The 22,162-nt window shown below is 41.0% G+C and overlaps 1 protein-coding gene across 3 annotated transcripts; it reads right to left on the reverse strand.

Moving 5' to 3' along the window:
* Positions 1–641: 641 nt before the first annotated feature.
* LOC144218865 (glycine N-acyltransferase-like) lies at positions 642–21,891 on the reverse strand. Of its 3 annotated transcripts, none has more exons than XM_077748840.1 (6): positions 21,751–21,891; positions 10,991–11,098; positions 7,649–7,756; positions 3,576–3,702; positions 1,561–1,732; positions 642–1,147 (listed from the first exon to the last, which is right to left on the reverse strand). In XM_077748840.1, exons 2-6 carry the CDS (start codon positions 11,066–11,068, stop codon positions 745–747), a joined length of 888 nt encoding a protein of 295 aa, XP_077604966.1. In that variant the 5' UTR covers positions 11,069–11,098; positions 21,751–21,891; the 3' UTR covers positions 642–744. The 3 variants fall into 3 exon arrangements, with proteins under 3 accessions (XP_077604966.1, XP_077604968.1, XP_077604969.1); XM_077748842.1 differs by lacking the exon at positions 21,751–21,891 and adding an exon at positions 17,978–18,277; XM_077748843.1 differs by lacking the exon at positions 21,751–21,891 and adding an exon at positions 13,712–13,781.
* Positions 21,892–22,162: the final 271 nt, after the last annotated feature.

The following is a 22,162-nucleotide window of genomic DNA, read 5'->3' on the forward strand; positions in this document are numbered from 1 at the left end:
GTCAGCACAGAGCCTGATGCGGGGCTGGAACCCACAGACTGCGAGATCATGACCTGAGCAGAAGTCGGCTACTTAACCGACTGAGCCACCCAGGCACCCCAAAGAAAATTTTTTAGAAACAATATTCAATCATTTTCCCTGGTGTGGGTGTGAGAAGATAGACAGGCTAACTTAAGTCTTTTTCTTATTAACCCTCCCTGCTATATCATGTGTATCACGTTGAACCTAACTTCTCCTATGTACTTGTATATATTTAATGTACCTCTAAAGTAGCAATCAGAGGGAAAGATCATCTCTACAGACCCAATGAGCAGAATATACTTGCTGATCACTAAGGAAAAAGCCATAAAAGAAAGAGGAATAAGTCCTAATGCCCAGAAAATATTACCCTCCCTGGAAGATTTGGCAAGGCTCTACCAATCCGTGTACTAGAAGTTCTAGGAGAAGCCATTGAGGGCACCAGGTAGCTGATGAAGGAGTATCAGAGAGATCCCGGAAGTATGGGAGGCTAAATTATGTGGGGGCCACCGAGGAAGTTCCTGGGCTGCTTCATACTGATAAATCTAAAGGAATCCCATCTGCAATTCGGGCACAGGTACTGGGGTGGTCTTGTTGACCAATCAATAGCTTAGAGAGCTTCCTTGGAGGCCAAACAGTGCCATTCCTTTATTGATGATTACAATTACAGTTTATTCTTTCTTTCTGCCCAGGCCCATCTGACATGGTCTTCTGCGCAGGACTGCTTCACAGGGGCACACAGTGCCACTGGTTCCAGCTACAGGGCATGGTGACATGATGCAGCCTGTTACTCATTTTCTGCATTATTTTGTTATTCTTGTCTACGTGAGAATATATGGGGAAGCCAAGCTGGTATAGGGAGAGACAATGGGAATAGATGATGTGACTGATAAGGCCCTGGGCCCGGTACTCAGGCACAGTACCTGCCATCCGAATCTCTCCTGTGTAGTCCATCAGGTTCCAGGACACAGGGGTCCCCTCAGGCCCCAGCAGGCAGAAGGTGGGGAAGGTCCGGATACAGCGCTCGATGAATCTCTGGCTCCTCTCATTGCCGCCAAAATGCCAGAATTTATTCACCAAGGCAGCATGGGTCACATCCAGGGAGGAGGGTTTAAACGTCTCTTGGCAGCTGTGGAGGTCCAGAAGAAAAGCAAAGTTCTTGAGGAGGGAGGTTTGTACTTGTTCTTCCCTCTACTGTTTTGAGAGACAGAGTATGCAGAGGAAATAACAAATGCAAAGCTTATGATGACAAAGGGACAGAAAAGTCCACTGTTGTTGGGGCGAGTGAGCAGGAAGAACAGGATAGGATAGGGTCGAAGAAACAGGCAGAAGTTGGATATTTTCCAGATGAGAAAGGAAATGGTGGAGTATTTTAAGCAAAGGAGGAATATGGTATGAATTACATCTTAAGAAAAGATTACTCTGAATGTTTTTAAGAATATCGACTACAGATGGGCCAGAGTGGAAGCAGGGTGAGAAAATGGGAGGCTGTCTCAGCATTGAGAACTGTGAGTAGTGCAGAGTGACTTGTATCAAACTCACATGGCCTTGGGTTTGCCACCACTGGGTGGTAAGGTCTTTCCCTCCAGCAGGGAAGGAGCCAGTTTCTTTACTGTCTCAGCTGTCATGTAGAGAATGCACTGTGTTTGCTTGACTTGAACGGATTTAGTGGCTGCAAGATTTTGTATCACCTCATTCAGGCTGGGCTGTGAACCTAGATGGGATTATAAGGAGAGACAATGATTTAATAAGTACATGCTATAGACAAGCTCTCCACTGGAGTAGGAAGTGTCTGGGATTTAGTTAGAGAACCTAGGTTCTAGGTTCAGTGCTGCCGCTGTGTGACCAGAGTCAAGTAATCAGCATTTGTGCAATTTTCCCTGATCTTTGTAAGTGAAAACATGCCCATAAAGAAATTCATTAAGCCATTGGTGGCAAAGCACGACTGGAACCAAGTTTTCTGGGCTACATAATCATATAGTTTTGATAATTAAAGGAGAGGAGTTTTTTTTTTAATGTTTTATTTATTTCTAGGAGAGAGAGAGGGAGACAGCGTGAGCAGGGGAGGGTCAGAGAGAGAGGGAGTCACAGACTGAAACAGGCTCCAGGCTCTGAGCTGGCAGTCAGCACAGAGCCCGACACGGGGCCCGAACCCACGAACCGCGAGATCATGACCTAAGTGAAAGTCGGACGCTTAACCGACTAAGCCACCCAGGCGCCCCAAAAGAGAGGAGTTTTTAAAAAAAAGTAGTAGCCAGGGGTGCCTGGGGGGGCTCAGTCAGTTAAGCATCCGACTTCCACTCAGGTCATGATCTCATGGTTCGTGAGTTCGAGCCCCACGTCAGGCTCTGTGCTGAAACCTCAGAGCCTGGAGCTTGCTTCAGATTCTGTGTCTCCCCCTCTCTCTGCCCCTTCCCTGCTTGTGCTCTGTCTCTCTCTGTCTCAAAAATAAACATTTAAAAAAAATTTTAAAAACCTAGTAGCCAATATCCATTGTGTATTTACTATGTTCCCAGTATAGTAAATGGTTGCAAGTAATGGCCTGTATTTGCCCACATCTCCTTGTATCCATTCCTTGGAATAGTCCTATCCTGTACTGCAGCTGACCTCAGCCATATGATTTCCTTTTGCCAGTGGAGAAGAATGAATTTGATGCAGGGAGAAGCTTAAAAGTGCTTGCACGTTGGAGCTTGCCTTCTCCTTGTGATCTCAGTTACTTAGAGACCTAGGCTAGCCTGCTGACATCGTGTGCTCCTATCATGCCCTCACCATGGTAGCCAGTGCTGACAGCCAGAACCATCATTCAGACATGTGACTGAGGCCATGTTAGAGCAATCAGCCCAAAGTCTACCCATCAACAGACTGTAGGTGTGCAAGTAAGCCTAAGTGAGACCAGAAGAACTGCCTTGCAAAGCCTAGTCCAAATTGTTGATTCACAGAATTATGAGGTTTGCTATGCAGCAAAAGTCAATGGACACCTCCAGGTATTATAGTAAGAAATGCTTATTCAAGATTTCATTTAATCTTTTCAATTCCCCTGTCTTCTAGGAACTATTATTATCCTCACTTTTGTGTATGAAAGTCATGGTCTCTAAGAGGATAAGTCATGTGGCTACGATCACATAGCAAATAACAGGCAGATGCCACTCTAGGGAATCTGACTCGGTGGAGAGGGCATGTCCACTACCATAACAGCTGTCCTTCATGATCTGGGAGGTGCTTTATGGCACAAGTGGCCATTCGCAGTCCAGGAATGGAAGGCCTTGGGTGAAGCTCTGCTTTGATACCCGGTTACCCTAAGGAATCCTGGATATGTCTACAAAATATGCCATACATCATTGGCTGGATATCCTGGATATAAATCCAGGAATTATATTATGGTTCGCTATATCAAGCCCATTCTTTCCAAGCTTTGAAGGTGTTTTTTCTCCCTTTATTAGTGAGTTAAAAAATTGGCAGCAGGCTGAGGGTCTGGAGTTTGGGAGCAGGAGATATGAGTCATAGGGAAATTTGTTCAAGACAGAGAAGTGAGTCTGCACACATCCTGTTTCTCTTACTTTGGATCTGCAAATGCTGTTTCCAATTGATGACTTCTGGTGAACCAAGGCATTTCTGACAGTTCTTGAGATCCGTGGAGAAGATTTGGTAAGTATTGGTGTAGTGATCAAGATCATCTGTCATCTCCTATTATTGTTGGGAAAAGGGAAATAAAACAAATTCTTTATATTTCACTATTGCCATACTTTTTCCTAAATTCCATTATATTGTTCTAAAAATTGAGATATAGTTGACACAGTGTTACAGTAGTTTCAGGTGTACAGCATAGTGATTCAACAAGTCTATACTTTATGCTGTTCTCACCACAAGTGTAGCTACCATCTGTCACCATACAACACTAGTACATTCCCTATGCTGTACCTTTTATACCCGTGAGTTATTCATGCTATAACAGGAAGCCTATATCTCCCTCTCCCCCCCACCCATTTTGCCCATCCCTGTGCCTTTTTCCTTCTGGCAACCACCAGTGTGTACTCTGTATTTATGGGTCTATTTTAGATTTTTGTTTGTTCATTTGTTTTGCTTCTTAGATTCCACATATGAGGGAAGTCATATAGTATTTGTCTTTCTCTGGCTTGTTTTACTTTGGATAACACCCTCTAGGTCCATCAGTGTTGTCAGAGATGGCAAGATCTCATTCTTTGTGTGGCTGAATATAATAATCATGCGTGAGTGTGTGTGTGGGGGTGTGTACATACTACATCATCTTTATCCATTCCTCTGTTGGTGGACACTTGGGTTGCTTCCATATCTTGGCTATTGTAAAAAATCCTATAAACATAGGAGTGCATATATCTTTTCAGATTTGTGTTTTTGTTTTCTTTGGGTAAACACCTGGCAGTAGAATTATTGGGTCATTTGTATTTCTAGGTGTTTTTTTTTTTAAGTTTATTGTCAAGTTGTTTTCCATATAACACACAGTGCTCATCCCAACAAGTGCCCTCCTCCATGCCCATCACCTCTCTTCCCCTCTTCCCCACCATCATCAGCCCTCAGTCTGTTCTTGGTATTCAAGAGTCTCTCATGGTTTGCCTCCCTCCCTCTCCCCAAGTATTTTTCCTTACTCCTCCCCCATGGTCCTCCGTTGAGTTTCTCCTAATCCACCTATAAGTGAAAACTATAGTATCTGTCTTTCTCTGCTTGACTTATTTCACTGAGTATAACACCCTCAGGTTCCATCCATGTTGCTACAAATGGCCAGATTTCATTCTTTCTCATTGCCATGTAGTATTCCATTGTATAGAAAAACCATATCTNTTTATATCTCTGGTTAGATTTAGTCCTAGGTATTTTATAGTTTTCTGTGCAATTGTGAATGGGATCAGCTTCTTGTTTTCTCTTTCTGTTGCTTCATTGTTGGTGTATAAAAATGCAACCGATTTCTGCACATTGATTTTGTACCCTGTGACTTTGCTGAATTCATGGATCAGTTCTAGTAGGCTTCTGGTGGAGTCTGTTAGGTTTTCCATGTAGAGTATCATGTAATCTGCAAAAAGTGAAAGTTTGACTTCTTCTTTGCCAATTCTGATGCCTTTTATTTCCTTTTGTTTCTGATGGCTGATGCCAGGACTTCCAGCACTATGTTAAACAACAGTGGTGAGAGTGGACATCCCTGTCGTGTTCCTGATCTCAGGGGGAAAGCTCTCAGTTTTTTCCCATTGCGGATGATGGTAGTTGTGGGCTTTTCATAAATGGCTTTTTATGCTATTTAAGTAATTTCCTTCTATCCTGACTCTCTTGAGGGTCTTTATTCAGAAAGGATGCTGTATTTTGTCAAATGCTTTTTCTGCATCTATTGACAGGATCATATGGTTTTTATCTTTTCCTTTGTTGATGTGATGTATCATATTGATTGATTTGTGAATATTGAACAAACCCTGTAGCTCAGGAATGAATCCCACTTGATCATGGTGGATAATTCTTTTTATGTGCTGTTGCATTTGATTTGCAAGTATCTTGTTGAGAATTTTTGCATCCGTATTCATCAAGGGTATTGGTCTGTAGTTCTCATTTTTTGCTGGATCTCTGTCTGACTTGGGAATCAAGTAATGAAAATAGTATTTTCATTGGTACATTACAATTATTTCTGAATCATTTAAATCNTTTTTCCCATTGCGGATGATGGTAGTTGTGGGCTTTTCATAAATGGCTTTTTATGCTATTTAAGTAATTTCCTTCTATCCTGACTCTCTTGAGGGTCTTTATTCAGAAAGGATGCTGTATTTTGTCAAATGCTTTTTCTGCATCTATTGACAGGATCATATGGTTTTTATCTTTTCCTTTGTTGATGTGATGTATCATATTGATTGATTTGTGAATATTGAACAAACCCTGTAGCTCAGGAATGAATCCCACTTGATCATGGTGGATAATTCTTTTTATGTGCTGTTGCATTTGATTTGCAAGTATCTTGTTGAGAATTTTTGCATCCGTATTCATCAAGGGTATTGGTCTGTAGTTCTCATTTTTTGCTGGATCTCTGTCTGACTTGGGAATCAAGTAATGAAAATAGTATTTTCATTGGTACATTACAATTATTTCTGAATCATTTAAATCGTGAGGTCAGGAGGAGAGATTCAGCCATTCAATTTATGATCAAAAACTGCAAACAATACTTCTCTCTTCACACATATTGCATTAAAATTTCAAATAAAACAAAGACACAATTATTAGAAAGCATTCTTATATACTTCTATTATCCTCAGTGGGAAGAAGAGAAAAACAAGTGACGAGGAAAAGCAAAGCTTCTGTTGCAAGAATAAATTTACTACATTTCAGATAGTTTCAGAACACCCCAACCATGAACATAACAGTATTAAATTTAGTTCTAGATAATTCTGAATTAAAATCTCCATCTATACTTAATGAAGCCAAAGAAGATGNTGTTCAATTTATGATCAAAAACTGCAAACAATACTTCTCTCTTCACACATATTGCATTAAAATTTCAAATAAAACAAAGACACAATTATTAGAAAGCATTCTTATATACTTCTATTATCCTCAGTGGGAAGAAGAGAAAAACAAGTGACGAGGAAAAGCAAAGCTTCTGTTGCAAGAATAAATTTACTACATTTCAGATAGTTTCAGAACACCCCAACCATGAACATAACAGTATTAAATTTAGTTCTAGATAATTCTGAATTAAAATCTCCATCTATACTTAATGAAGCCAAAGAAGATGAAAACCAATTATAAAAGCTTTCTTAAAACAATGGTATAAACTGTAGTTGCAGAAAAACAGAGACCACTTATTTAGGAAGATCTTCTCAAATTATTAAATAACAGATGAGATTATTGGGAAGTAGGAGGCACAAGAAAATAGTACCACAACTCAGTGCAGCATTCAAAAGCTTTTTAAAAAATGGTTGGAAAATATTGCCCCCAAATACACTGACAAGTCAGCAAGGATATCCACTAATACATTTTGTTTCTTAAGATCATACACTTTTTATCTCTATTTACGGTATAATGTTTGTATTTTTATAAATTTCTAATTTTACTAGGTGTTTAAAAATAACCTCAGGAATTTTTGTCTTTGAAATGTATTAACTGTTTAGTTTCCCTAGTTTTTAAATGTTTTTTCCTCAAAATGCATATGGCGATTATAGGATTATAAATTTGCTTTTTATAATTATCCTAACTCACTGTACTGTCTCACACCTTCCTATCTTTGCCCTTTGTGTTTTCTCTGTTAGAATGTCCTCTTTTTCTCATCACTGTAACAGTATCTACAAAATATGTACAAGATCCAGTGCAGATGAAACCTCCCATTGGGAAGTGTTTCTGACCTTATCCTGTAACCTCAGTCTCCAACCTTCATTGTTGAATCGGCTTTTGCAGAGCTATTTCTGTGTTGTACATCTTCTTTTCCTGCACAATTCATACCACATTGTAATTTATTTGCTTATTGATCTTTTCTTCCAAGGCTGTGAGCTCCTTGAAGACAGGGACTTGCTTACCATCACACAATTCATTTCTGTATCCCTGGGCTGCCACATTGCCAGGCACATGTCAGGCACACAGCAAAAATGAACACAGAGACCTATTCATTCCATATCTGGCACCTTACCTGCTCCTGACGGCGGATAACCACTGTGTTAAAATCAGGCCACTTGTCCACTAGAGCTATCAGATTGAATGGGTTTCCCTGGTTCATGTGGAAGATAGTCCCATAAACCTGTAATATTCCAAGAAAGGGAGAGCTTGTTAGGAAGGGCTGGTAAGATGCCTTGTTTGGTCAGGACAAGGGTCATCTCTATCATGAATTTTTATGTTGGAAAAGGGCCTAATAGGGCATCTAGGTCAAACAATCTCTATGCACTACATTTTTTTTAACCTCAAACGAGAAGAGCTCTTTCTCCCCATCCAATATGAATCATACATGCATATAGTAAAATGTTTGGACAGATAAAATTTGTTTTTAAGAATACCATTCTTCATTTTAGGATTTAAAATTCTCTCCTCCAAGACTTTCTTCTATTCATCCACGTAGAGAGACACAATTTTAAAAACTAAAATGATCTGATACAGGTTTTTCCCTGCTGAATGCATTGTGAGCATATGTCTATGTTCATAAACACAAAAATTTTCAATTGTTTTATAGTGACTGTATAGGATTCCATTGTATGGATGTATCACAGTTCATTTATTTGCCTATTGATGGTCATTTCAGCTGTTTCTAGCTTTTCACTTTGACAAATAATTCTCCATAGAGTATGCTTGCACAAAAACTTTGGGCACCTGATACTCTCTTAGAACATCCAGAAGAGTAGTTGCTGGCTCAAAGGTTGTGCACATGTTTAAAACTCCTTAACATAATGACCACATTATTCTCTGAAAGGATTAAATGAACTTGTGCCAGCAGAGGCTACAGCGTAGTGCTCAGGACAGTGTGCTACGTGGTCCCGTGGCCTGAGGTCCAAGTCCAGTCTTAGACTCCCCTGCCCCCATTCGTGTTGTGCAGGCTGTGGGGGGGGGGGATAAATGAGAACAGGTCTTGTGGACATTGTGGTTTTGTGGTTTGGGGATTGGAATGCAGCAGTGGATCCTAGCATGGGCTTCTTGGCAACTATAAACATGAAGCCTCTGCAGATACCAGCATGGAAGTATGCCAATGACCTGAGGTCAAGAAGATGGCATATACTTTAATAATTTCCACCATGCATCCATGATGACTAAGGACTAGACCATGTATTTTTCCCCCCTTGCCGCTTTCCACCCTATATAAACTATTGATGTCAGACCAAGAGAAGGGGGGAAAAAGCTCAGTTGTCTGAATTTATCTGAATTTATTTTGTTTTCAGCCATGTGTGGTGGCTTGATACAGAAATTCAGCATAATTTGGGAAAATAGAGATGTTATCTTTTCACATATTTGCATTTGGGCCTTATATAACTGACTTACACTATACAATTATTCATTATGGGATCTGAAAATATGTAAAACTGTTACTCTTTGTTATTCCCATGGCCGAATTAATTTTTAAAAAATTCTTTCTTTTTTCCTGCTCAGTTCAGAACATACCAGGCAGCTACTCTAAGTTGACTCAGCTGGAGTTGACACATGCCCTAAAATGTATTTAATATCTAGCACTAAGAGGAATGGCTGGACTTTTTCTCAACTGAGACTCAAATAAGTATTGAGTTTTAGGTTATACATCCATTACAAGTACCACACATATTCTGGATTTCAATTAGGGGGAAATGTATATCTTTAATATACAGCCAGAAATTGAAGGTGCTGTCAGGGCCACCTTATCTTACCACAGAGATCCTCCAAGAAAGGACATTTGGAATGCACTGTTTTCTCAAAATATTTGGACTTCACTTAACACAAGCAGTAAAGAGAAATTTAAGTGACAAGATTCTATACTAAATTCATGGGGAAAAACTTCTGGCCTGAAGAATTTTTAAAAATATCTATTCACCATAAAAATATCTTAGGCAACTGTTTACAGAGTGTCTAACTGNTGCCTGGATCTTAAGGATTACGAAGTGAAAGGAGTTGAATAGTGGGTAGTAGAGATTAATGGCAATAGGAATCTACTAAAGTGAGTGACTTTAGTTTTAGATCACAGTTGACCCTTGAACAACATGGGGGTTAGAAGGCACTGATCCCCACCCTTGCAGCAGAAAATCTGTTTAGAACTTTCAGTTACCCCAAAACTTAACTATGAATAGCCTACAGTTGACCAGGAGCCTTACCAATGATTTAAACAGCCAATTAAGATGTACTTTGTATGTTATATACTGTATTCTTACAATAAAGTAAGCGAGAGAGATGCTATTAATCAGATTACAAGGAAGAGAAAATCCATATACAGTACTGTACTGTATTTATTGAAAAAAAAAGTCCAAGTATAATTGAACTCACAGATTCAAGGCTCAGCTGTAGTCAAAGTTATTTTTTTTTAAGTGGGAACTAAAGAACAGGGCGAGTTATTTCATTAGTCTGTTTCTAATAGTTGAAAATTAAGCCATATGATCTACAAATAAAATAATGCTAATATTTTTCTCTTTTATACTGAAAGAAGGGAGTAAAAGAGCTATAAGGGAGTGAAGGAGGCAAATGCATTTATCTTATCTGAAATGTATGCATCTTATAGGAATGTCTTATAAAACAGTAAAAATTTAATTTCTATGCTTACAGAGGTTTTTTTTTTTCTCCCCCAAGGAAAAACAACTGTCCTCTAAAACACACACATACACATACATGGACTTTAGCCCTTTGGTTGCTAAAAAAAAAAAAGCATAAGCAAGTACCCAAGCCTATTACTAGAGTTGCTTTTGCACAGTTCTGGATATAAGTATTTATGTGTACATCTTATAGGATTCTGAGATTTCTAATCGGTTGTACGAGGTTAAAGGAGACTCAGAGAGTCAGCCATAAAATAGCCCGATCTGCAGGGAGTTCAGGGAAATTGGGAAACTTAAGTCAAAATAGGAGTTGACTTGTTATCAATTTTAGAGAAGAGTCCTGATGGTTAAGTTCTCACCTGACAAATGTTTTTTAAGAACAATTTTAACATTAATACGTAGTCTCAGCCAACTTTGGAGGAAAACTCTGGACAAAATACCAATGTTATTATGGAATGTTTTTTGGAAAGAATCAAGGGAATACTTTTTGAATCACAGAGCAAAAGCTGGCTAAGTCCCAGGCATACCTGTGTTCATGCCATCGCATTGCAACTCACTATTTATGTGATATTGGCTGAATCACCTAACTGAGCTCCATCTTCTCATTAGTGATGCAGACATAGTAGCAAATATCTTCTAGAGACGTAATGCAAACTAAACTAGAGAAAACATGGGTTCATGCCAGACACAAAACAGAAGCTCAGTGTTAGTCTTTTTTCTTCTTGACTCACAGGGTTTCTGTTCCTTACTCTTTACTCAAAATTTTCCACTGTTACCTTTAAGGATTCAGGAATGCTGTTCCTCAAGGACCTCTCCAGTATCTGCAGCATGTTGGCACCTTGGAGTGGAAACATCGTGGAAGATACCTTGGCCTAAAGAGAGAACTGGGAAACAGCCAAGAATGAGAAGAAGCTGGAAGAGATTCAGAAACTTGAATAGTAAGTTCTCTTAATGGCCAGGTCCCCCTTCAGTGTCTCTTCATCTGTGTCACCTTCAGTAAAGTCTTCATTAACTCTCACCAGCTCCAAGGAAGGACAGGAGTGATAGAACACATGGAGGGGTGGGAGCTTTCTACATTTTTTAGTTTACTTTCTTACACTTCAGTGTATTCCAGCCACTCATTTCATGTTAGATTAACAAGCTCATTTTTAAGTACATATAACATTTTTCAAAATTTAGTTGCAATTAGTGATTCTCCTGACACCACCAATAATAAGCTGTGTAACACTGGGGAAGTTATTTGCTCTTTCTGTGCCTTGGTTTCCTCTGATAATCTCAGAAATAAAACTATTTTACCATCAAAAGTGCCTTATTTGGAAATAGCAGAGAATTGCAATACCAGATAATGAAGCTATAGAAAATTATAAGCAGGTCTGGAGAACAAAGGAGAGGAACACTCTTTTATAAAAAGAAGAGGACGTTTATAAACAAAAAGTCTATTGGTAGAAAGGTGGAGTTCCAAGTAGAGGGGATTTTTCTTGGCTGAGTTGTGGCTTTCTCTCATTGGCTGGGCTGTTGCTCAAGGGAGGAGGAAAGCTTTCTTCCTGCTCAGGAGTAAAGTAGTAGCTAGAGTAAAATGGAATTTGGAAGCGATGAATCATGGGAATCTACCCCCAAAACCAGGAGCACATTGCATACACTGTATGTTAACTAACTTGGCAATAAACTATATTTACAAAAATAATAAATAAAATGGAATTTGGAAGGCACTGTCTTCCTGTTGGGTCTGCAGTGAGTGCAGACAAGGCCCCGTCCCCTGCCCCTGCTGGCTTCCTGACTCCATACCAAAGGATTCCTTTTATTGATTTTCACACATCAAGGGTGGATGGGATAACAGGACCGTCTAACTTACAGAATTTTTTTTGAGGATTAAATGAGTTATTACATTAAATGAGTCAATAAGTGCCTGGAAGAGTATCTGTCAGGGGATCCTGGCTGGCCCAGTCAGTAGAGCATGTGACTTTTGATCTTGGGGTCATGAGTTCAAGCTCCACATTGGGCATGGAGCCTACTTTTAAAAAAAAGCGTGGGGGGGCGCGGCGCCTGGGTGGCTCAGTCAGTTGAGCGTCAGGCCTCGGTTCAGGTCACGATCTCACGGTTGGCGGGTTTGAGCCCCGCGTTGGGCTCTGCTGACAGCTCAGAGCCTGGAGCCTGCTTCAGATTCTGTGTCTCCCTCTCTCTCTGCCCCTCCCTTGCCCGTGCTCTGTTTCTCTCTGTCTCAAAAATAAATAAACTATAAAAAAAATTTAAAAAGGGGAGTATCTATCATACAGAAGCACTGAACATGTTATTTTATTACTCCTGCTCCTTTTCCCTCTTCGCTCCCTTCCTGTCCTTTTATGCCCCCTCCGTTTCTTCCTCCTCTTCCTTCCCACCTGAGTTAAAGTGTTGTGTATTGCATGATATTTTGGTGCAATCTTTTTAATGTGGGCATTTGGGCATGGTCTAAAATATAAACAATTAAACTTTTAAGAAATTTCCAAGCTGGTATTTTCACCTTACTTTTTTTAAGCCTTACACTATCTCAGCCTCACTCCTGCACCTGTGTTGCATATTGTACAGATTACTAGGTAGAATAAAAGTAGCATTGTTACATCATTTGATTCACTGAGTGAAACTGGGATTTACCAAAACACTGTATAAAATCCCAACTAGATGAAAAAGCAAAACACTGCGTCACAGCGTTCTATTTTGGAACTATGATCCCTGGCGGAATACAACACCACTTCTAAGTGAAGCCACCGAAGAAGTGTTCAGAGAGGATATTGCATTAAAACTGGCTGTGTGTGGGGGCGCCTGGGTGGCTTAGTCGGCTAAGCGTCCGACTTTCGCTTAGGTCATGATCTCGCGGTNTCAGAACTGGGTAACTGAGTTTGGAACAGCACATAGGAGGCTTCTACTTCTGGTCAAGGTGGCATAAAAGAGGATCTGGATTTACCTCCTCACCTGAATAAAAATGACATAACTAAACAGTAAATGAAACAACAATGCACAGAACAGAGCTACCATCCCCAAGAAAAGGAAAAGAGAAAAGGTGAGCTTTATAATTGCATAGCTTATTGTTTGAAGGCTGCAGCTCAGGGAAATGGAGCCTGACCAGACCACTGAGGTCTCAATGACTTGAGCATATAGAGGTTAGAGGCGAGTGTGGAACTTGAAAAAGACAAAGCAGAGAACAAGAAAGGGGTAGGGAGGAGAGGAAGGGAGAGAGACTGCATGAGCGGGAAAACAGAGATAGGGTCGTCTTTTCAACAAATGGTGCTGATTATTTTTAAACAGTCAAGATTACTTCTTGATAGACTCCATAGCTATAAATTTCTAAATGTAGATGTTAGAAGAAAGTCACTGTTGTCTGTACTTATTTGTCCCTCTGCTACTTTCTGCTTCCCAGGTCGTTTATCTAAAAATGGTCCCCCATTCCACTTTGAGTGTTTTATGAATTCAAGAAATAAAAAAAGCAGCCCCCAAAACATAACATTTTCACAGTGCAGCAGTACCTGGCAAGGTCATTCAGTGGCCACGATGGAAGACGACAAAAACAAGGCCATTCCACAATCATGTTTGAGCCTGGACAAAGCAAGAAGGCAGTCTTATCTGCCACGTACTGGCCAAATACTCTCATCGGGTAACAAGTGGCTGCCACTTCTTTACCCCTAATCTTTCTGCCTGCTTCATGGACAAAAGTCTTCCATAGAATTGCTATGCTTTCTGACAATATGCACGCCAGAGCAAATCCATGCTTCTTTGAATCCTTCCCCAAATCATGTGTCAAGTCCCTCCTGAGACTGTTACTGAGATGCGTGACATTTCCTTATGGTGTACTGTCTCTTTTGTTGCAACAGATAATAAATCCAACTTTGCTGGGTTACAGGTGCGTTCTACATGACCTTTGACTAGAAGTTACTGATAAATGATAGCAGCATTATCAACAATGGCCAAACAATGGAGAGAGCCCATATGTCCATTGAGTGCTGGATGGAAAAAGAAGATGTGGTACACATACACACCCATACACACACACACACACACACACACACACACACAGACACGCATGCACAATGGAATATTACTCAGCCCTCAAGAAGAATGAAATCTTGTTATTTGCATGGATGTAGATGGAGCTAGAGTGTATTATGCTAAGCAAAATAAGTCAGAGAAAGACAATACCATATGATTTAACTCATATGTAGAATTTAAGAAACAAAACAGATGAACACATGGGAAAGGGGGGAAGTGAAGAGAGGGAAACAAACCACAAGAGACTCTTAATGATAGAGAACAAACTGAGGGTTGATGGAGGGAAGAGGGTGGGATGGTTTAGATGAGTGAGGGGGATTAAGGAGAGCACTTGTGATGAATGCTGGGTATTGTATGTAAGTGATGAATGATGAATCACTGAATTCTCCTAAATTCAGAAGTGGAACCAATATTAGTTTGTTTCTATGGAGAAACATCTAGGTTACAAAGATTTCACTATGTTTTTGGATCTTGCTGCTTTAACAGGGTGGGCACTGTGTAGATTGTTGAATATTTTTTCTGTGTGTGTGTCCTCTGTCTCCTTCCCAAGTCCCTGTCAGTCATTTGAAGAAAACAAAATAATGAAATGTCATTATGTGATAAATGTGAAATAGCATTATGTTGAAAAAAAACCTATGTACATACATTAATTTAAAAATGCTAACCATCATCTCAGCTTTCAGTGAATCATAATTTTTTTGCCTTGATGTTGATGGCTGCTGATTAATCAGGGTGGTGATTGCTGAAGGGTGGAGTGGCTGTGGCAATTTCTTAAAATAAATAATGAAGTTTACCACTTCGATTGACCTCTTCTTTCGTGAATGATTTATCTGTAGTATGTGATGCTGTTTGATGGCATTTACCCACAGTAGAGCTTCTTTCTTTTCTTTTTTTTTTTAAGTTTATTTATTTTGAGGGAGAGAGACAGAGAAAGAGTGCTTGTGCATGCATGTGAGCAGCTGAAGGACGGAGAGAGAGGGAGAGAGAGAATCCTGAGCAGGCTCTGCACTGTCAGCAAGGAGCTTGACGTGGAGCTCGATCTCCTGAACCATGAGATCATGACCTGAGCCAAAGTCAAGAATCAGATGCTTAACCCACTGAGCCACCCAGGTGTCCCTGAACTTCTTTCACAACTGGAGTCAATCCCCTCAAACCATGTTCAGCAATTAAGCCTATGTAATAGTCTAGATTCTTTGTTGTCTTTTCAACAGTCTTCACAACATCTTCATCAGCAGTCGATTCCAGCTCAATAAGCCCCTGTCTTTGCTTATCCATAAGCAATTCCTCATCCGTTAAAGTTTTATCATGAGATCGCAGCAGTTCAGTCCCATCTTCAGGCTCCTCTTATGATTCTACTTCTCTTGCTCTTTCCAACACATCTGCAATTACTTCCTCCACTGAATCCTTGAACTTTTCAAAGTCGTCTATGAGGATTGGAAGCAACTTCTTCTGAACTCCCGTTTATGTTGATATTTTGACCACTTCTCATGAATCATGAATATTCTTACTGACATCTAGAAGGATTTTTTTCCGGAAGGTTTTCAATTTACTTTGCTAGGATCCATTAGAGGAATCACTGTAGCCTCATGTGGAAGCTATAATAGCCTTATGAAATTTTTATCTTAAAAAACAAGAATGAGACTTGAAAGTCAGAATTAGTCCCTGACTTATGGGCTGCAGAATGGATGTTAGCAGGCATGAAAATAACATCTCATGTCCATCAGAGCTCTTGGGAGACTAGGTGCATTGTCAGTGAGCAGTCATATTTTGAAAGAAATCGTCTTTTCTGAGCAATAAGTCTCAACAGTGGCTTAAAATATTCAACAAACCGTGTTGTAAACAGATGTGCTGTCATCCAGGCTGTTTTGTTCCATTTACAGAGCACAGCCAGAGTAGGTTTACCATAATTCTTAAGGGCCCCAAGATTTTCAGAATGTAAATGGGCATGGGTTTTAATTTAAAGTCACCAATTGTATTAGCCCCTAACAGGACAGTCAGCCTGTCCTTTGAAGCTTTGAAGCCAGACATTGACTTCTCTGTATCTGGGAGAGTTCCAGGTGGGGAATCTTACTCCAACTGAAGGCTATTTTATCTACATTGAAAATCTGTTGTTTAGGGTAGCCACCTTCATTAATATCTTAGCTAGACCTTCTAGATCAGCACTTGCTGCTTCTGTAGCTTCTGTATCTGCACTTGCTGCTTCCCATTATACTTTGATGTTATGAAGACATCTTCTTTCCTTAAACCTCAAGAACCAACCTCTGCTAGCTTCAGACTTTTCTTCTGCAGCTTTACCTCTCTCAGCCTTCAATAGAATTGAACAAAGTCAGGGCCTTGCTCTGGATTAGGTTTTGGCTTCAGGGAATGTTGTGGCTGATTTGATCATCTACCTAGACAACTAAAACTTTCTCCGTATCAGCAATAAAGGTGTTTTGCTTTCTTATTATTCATGTCTTCACTGAGTAGCACTTTGGATTTCCTTCAAGATCTTTCCCTTTGCATTTACAACTTGGCTAACTCTTTGGTGGAAGAGGCCTCACTTTAGGCCTGCCTTGGCTTTTGGTAAGCCTTCCTCACTAAACCTAATCATGTCTAACTTTTGATTCAGTGAGAGACATGTGACTCTTCCTTTCTCTTGGACACTCAGAGCCCATTGTTGGGTTATTTCTTGTCCCAATTTCAATATTGTTGTCTCAGGGAATAGGGAGGCCCAAGGAGGAGGAGAGAGACAATTTAAGGGCCATCCGAATACACACACACAGCATTTCTTGATGAAGTTTGTCATCTTACAGTCACACAGTTCATGGCATTCCCCAAACAATTACAAATGTAACATCAAAGATCCCTGATCACAGAGAAATGTGACAAATATAATAATAATGGGGAAGTTTGAGATATTGATGAAAATTACCAAACTGTGACCCAGAAACACAAAGGAAGCAAATGCTATTGGAAAATGGTGCCAATAGACTTGCTTGATGCTGAGTCACCACAAACCTTCAGTTTGAAAAAAACACACTATCTGTAAAGCACAACAAGGTGAAGTTCAATCGGACAAGGTTCGCTTGTATTCATCCTCTTATTACTTTTCTGACTTTAAGTATGGCAACCTTCTTAGGAGTCACATGCAGAGAACAAAACTGCCTACCTTGTAATATAACCAGAAGGGTTAAATATGGTAATATGTGCAGTGTCTCCACACATTAAGGGCTCCATTCACTGCCCCCACCCCCACCCCCACATACACCCGCTTCCAGAAAGTGTCCAAATCTCTCCTCATTCACTTATTAGTTCGGATCAGAGACCCGTGAGAATTTTGCATAGTACCTAACAAATTAGCCTTCACAGGGTAAGTGTCAGATATGTTTCTTAAGTTAAAGTTATTTCTTTCCTTTAAGTATATTTTTCATCATATTCTTTTTTTAAAAGTTATTCTTTTTGAGAGATAGAGAGAGAGACAGAGTGAGAGTGGGAGAGGGACAGAGAGAGAGGGAGACACAGAATCTGAAACAGACTCTAGGCTCTGAGCTGTCAGCCCAGAGCCCAACCTGGTGCTCAAACCCATAAGCCTGAGATCATGACCTGAGCCGAAGTCAGAAGCTTAACTGACTGAGCCACCCAGGCGCCCCCATCATATTCTGATCATAACACAGTATGGGCATTTTGATTTGTGTCATGTAATTGGAGATGGTGTCACAAAGCAATGACTATCTGTTTCTTTTTTTTTTTCTGGTATAAGTCCCCACCTGGGAAGCTGTGTCCACACCAATCTTTGCAGGTGTCCCCAGGAACAAATGAAGCGGAGCAGACTTCTAGACAATCAAATTTCCTTCTGAAGCTGTCAGTCTGGCAAGATCTCTCAGACTGAGTTTAGGTTTGTCTTCTCCAGAGATTGCTGAGCTGAGACTCTTAATGTGGACCTTGCACATAGACAAAGAATTCTGGGTGAAATCCAGCCCTTTTTGTCTGCGACTCATGTTGAGGGAACTCTTTCTGCAAATTCAGGGTGCTGGTAATGTGCCACCTCAGCTTATCTTTCCAAAGCACCAGGTTGCTCTTTGTTTACACCAGCCCAGCTATGACACTGGAATCCAAAGCTGTGAAACCAACAGGTCAGGTATTGCATAAGCCATGCTTTCTACCTCCCCTTCCCATTCTTAAGGAAATGCAGTCAGAGCAACGTGATAGGAAAGATAAGGATGAGGTCAGATTTGCAGAATCTGGTATCTTTCCTTACACATATGCAGAATAGAAAATATTTGCATGGAGTGACTAAACCCATTAGGATTCTCCTTTTTTAGGATAAGTGGTACCCTCTTCCCTGTCCATTGTGAGGCTGCAGTTAAAAATCCCAATGATTCAATATTCACACTTCTTAATGTCACTATTATGGAGGAGGTCACTGAGGCTCAGTGTGCCTGAATTAGATGGAATTTAAACCCAGAGCCTTCTCACTCTAAAGTATCCACCACCCCAGGTTAGCACTTGTTCTAACTTGTTTCTTGTTCTCAGAAAAGAGAGGAGGAGTCATAAAAAAGATATTTTGAGTCTCAGCTCCTCTGTATGAAACTACCAAGGAGGGAAGTTTGACACTCTTTGGGCCCTTGCCTTCATCACCCTCATCCTTGTTCACCAGGTTAGTAGTTGGGTGTTTTTTTGTTTTGTTTTTGAATTTTTTTCAATGTTTACTTGTTTTTGAAAGACAGAGACAGAGTATGAGCAGGGAAGGGGCAGAGAAAGAGGGAGACACAGAATCTGAAGCAGGCTTCAGGCTCTGAGCTGTCAGTACAGAGCCCATCGCAGGGCTGGAACCCACAGAGTGCAAGATCATGACCTGAGCCAAAGTTGGAAGAGCCTCCCAGGCGCCCCTAGTGGTTGGCTTTGTTATGAAAGGATGAAGGGTCATTCCCATCAGAGGAGCAGAGATGGGTGGCTAGTGTCTAGAAGTCGAAAAAAACCTGTGTGCTCCTTCAGTCCGAGGACCAGCAGAGCACAGATCTGCAGTGTCCTTTCTGGGAGTCTTGACTCCTAGAATACTAATCCTCAATTTATCTCCTGGGGTTGAAGCCATTAGAATCATTCCTTACTCTTTCCCCAAAGACAAAGGCCACTGAAAATGCTTTGTCACTATTAGCAGAGTGGATCCCTGGGTCTCTGTAGAGTCCACATCTCAGAAAGGCTGACTATAAAAAAAGAGTATTGTCCCCTGTGCCCCAATCCCAGAAAACAGACCCCTATAGGCCTCTATCTCCTTCAGCCCTAACAATCAGTCAAGATTTGGGTCTCTACCACCCTCATATCTTTGAAAATTTGAAAAAAAATGAATACAGTGAAATAGAATAAAATGAAATGATGGAAGTAAAATAGAATTTGAAAAATTTACCAAAAAAGTATAGTAGAAAAAGACTAAAGAAAAATACTTTTAATAAAGATGGAAAATAAAAATAATTTTTTTAGCTTTCTGTATTCAAGAATAAGAAAAGAAAAGAAAAACAATTGAATAGATAGACCAGTAAACAGACTGAAATACGATTGAAATTCGTTGGTTTCTGCTAGAGGTCAAACTATGAAGCACTTTATAGTGGGTAAACTAAGCAGGTGGAGAGATTTGTGGTGTTCCTGAAGAGCAAGGTTGGCCCAGTTGGACAGGACTTAGTGTAACAGCTCCGTTCTCCACTAGATGCTGTGGCTTAACTTACTGGGGTGGATTGTTGTGGTGCCTGTAGGTGTGTATGTGCATGTGCAGGAGGCATCACCCAGCTCCCAGTCTCTAGTATCAGAACTCTGTGCTCTCCCCGACTAGCAATCTTGCACCCTTCCTTGTCTCTGGCTTTTGTCCACTCCCAGCTTTTACACTGTCCAAGACCAAGCTGTCAGGTTGCCAGCTGGCACCTCCCTCCTGAGGTTTTTTTTTTTTAATTAAAAAATTTTTAAGTGATTTATTTATTTCTGAGAGAGAGAGAGAGAGAAAGAGAGAGAGAGACAGCATGAGCAGGGGAGGGTCAGAGAGAGAGGGAGACGCAGAATCTGAAGCAGGCTCCAGGATCTGAGCTAGCTGTCAGCACAGAGCCCGACGCGGGGCTCGAACTTACGAACTGTGAGATCATGACCTGAGCCAAAGTTTGATGCTTAACCGACTGAGCCACCCAGGTGCCCCTCTCTGTCAGAGATTTTAGTGAGATCTGCTACCTCTATCTTGGGAAACCTAAATATAGTAGAAATAATTGGGTGGGTGGTGAGGGCCAAGTGATGGTACTTAATTGTCAAAGGTAGGGTGGCTATGGTTACTATAATGCACAGAATCAAAGTAGTAATCAGAATAGTCTAATTCACAGAGACTTATGGCTTTGGCTAGTTGATCACAGTGCTCCTAGAAGTGAAATAATGAGAAATCTACTACATTCTTACTTGATATATATAAGTGGAAGAGTTCCAGATGAAGTGAACAAAAGTACAACTTGAATCATAAAACAGAGAATCAATTTCCAGACTTAAGCTAGTTTACAGACCTAGAACCCCTTGACTGCAGGGGAGGCTATGTCCTCATGAGGAAGGACCCTACTACGCTGCCAAAAATGTATGCTGTTAATTCTTTCCTCAGCTTTCCCCAAAGGGACCTATAGACTTCCAGCAACATTGGGGTAAAAGGAAATAACCAGAATTTTCAGGACTACTATACACTGGCCATGAACTGATACTAATTCCAGGAGACCCAGAAGTCACTGTAGTCCCTAGTCAGAATAGGTGCTTATGGAGGCCAGGTGATCAAAGGATTTGATCCACATGGCTCGGAACTCACGAACTGTGTGACCATGACCTGAGCCAAAGTTGGACGCTTAACCAACTGAGCCACTCAGGTGGCCCTCCCTCCTGAGTTTTATTTCAAAACAGGGCTGTGTTTCCCAATCCCTCACTTCTGAAGGATTGCAGTTTTGACCCACTCAGACCTTCTGGAGGAGGGTCTCACTGAGCAATGGCTGGGTGCTAGCTGCACCCAGGAACATTCGTGGGACTGTGCTGCTGCCAATGCGCAGGGGCGGTGGTTGGGTGACAACCTGCCCCAGAAAAAGTTCATGCGATTGTGTAGCAGCATTTCAGGGATTACAGTAAATCACAACACACACCTGGCACGAGGCTTCGCCCTTAACATCCTTGTTCAGATATCAGCAGGGGAACTGCTTCTCCCGGTGTGGCCCAAGGGCCCCTCAGATCTCGCTCTCTGCCCCTGGGGATTCACCCTTCACACTGGGGCACTGCCATGTATCGAGCTGCTGTTTCAGACTCTGCACTCCCTCTGTTTACAGGTCTTAATGGAATTCAAACCCTCTCCTCTCTCTCCCTTTTCTGCTCAGTCCCTTGCATACTCTTTCTTTTCTCTCCAGCTGTTTTTGTACTCTGCCCTCCCCCCCACCCCCACCCTCGCCAACACACACACACTGACTGTCCTCTCTGCAAGCAAAACAGCTCCCTGCCTTCTGTGGCTTCTCTCTCCCCCAGTTCACCTGTCTGAGCCACGTACCTGCTGAGTTCTGCAGTTCAGGTTGTGCAGATTATTGTGTCAATCCTCAAATCAGTTTTCTAGGTGTGCACGATGATTTGGTGTTGATCTGGCTGTATTTCAGGGATGAGAGACACAAGAAAAACTTTCATGCTGTCCTGCCATCTTCTCACCATCTTTGTGTCTTAAACTAGTATCTTAACCTCTTTAAATTGGCTCCCCAGCTGCCAAAAGTATTGTAGTATCAGGTAACCAAGAATTTTGCATGCTCTTCCTGGACTCTGTGGTGGCTATCCTTGCTCTATTTTATGACACAACACATATAAATCGTCTCACATACTTTGGGACCAAATACAAGGAGGAAGACTTAGGAGCACTGGCCATCAGTCTGTTTATGTGTTTTCCTCTGGGTGCTGGGTGCAGGTCCCGACAA

The sequence above is a fragment of the Crocuta crocuta genome, unplaced genomic scaffold (genome assembly GCF_008692635.1).
Source record: "Crocuta crocuta isolate KB4526 unplaced genomic scaffold, BGI_CrCroc_1.0 scaffold323, whole genome shotgun sequence".
In the NCBI taxonomy this organism is placed as follows: Eukaryota; Metazoa; Chordata; class Mammalia; order Carnivora; family Hyaenidae; genus Crocuta; species Crocuta crocuta.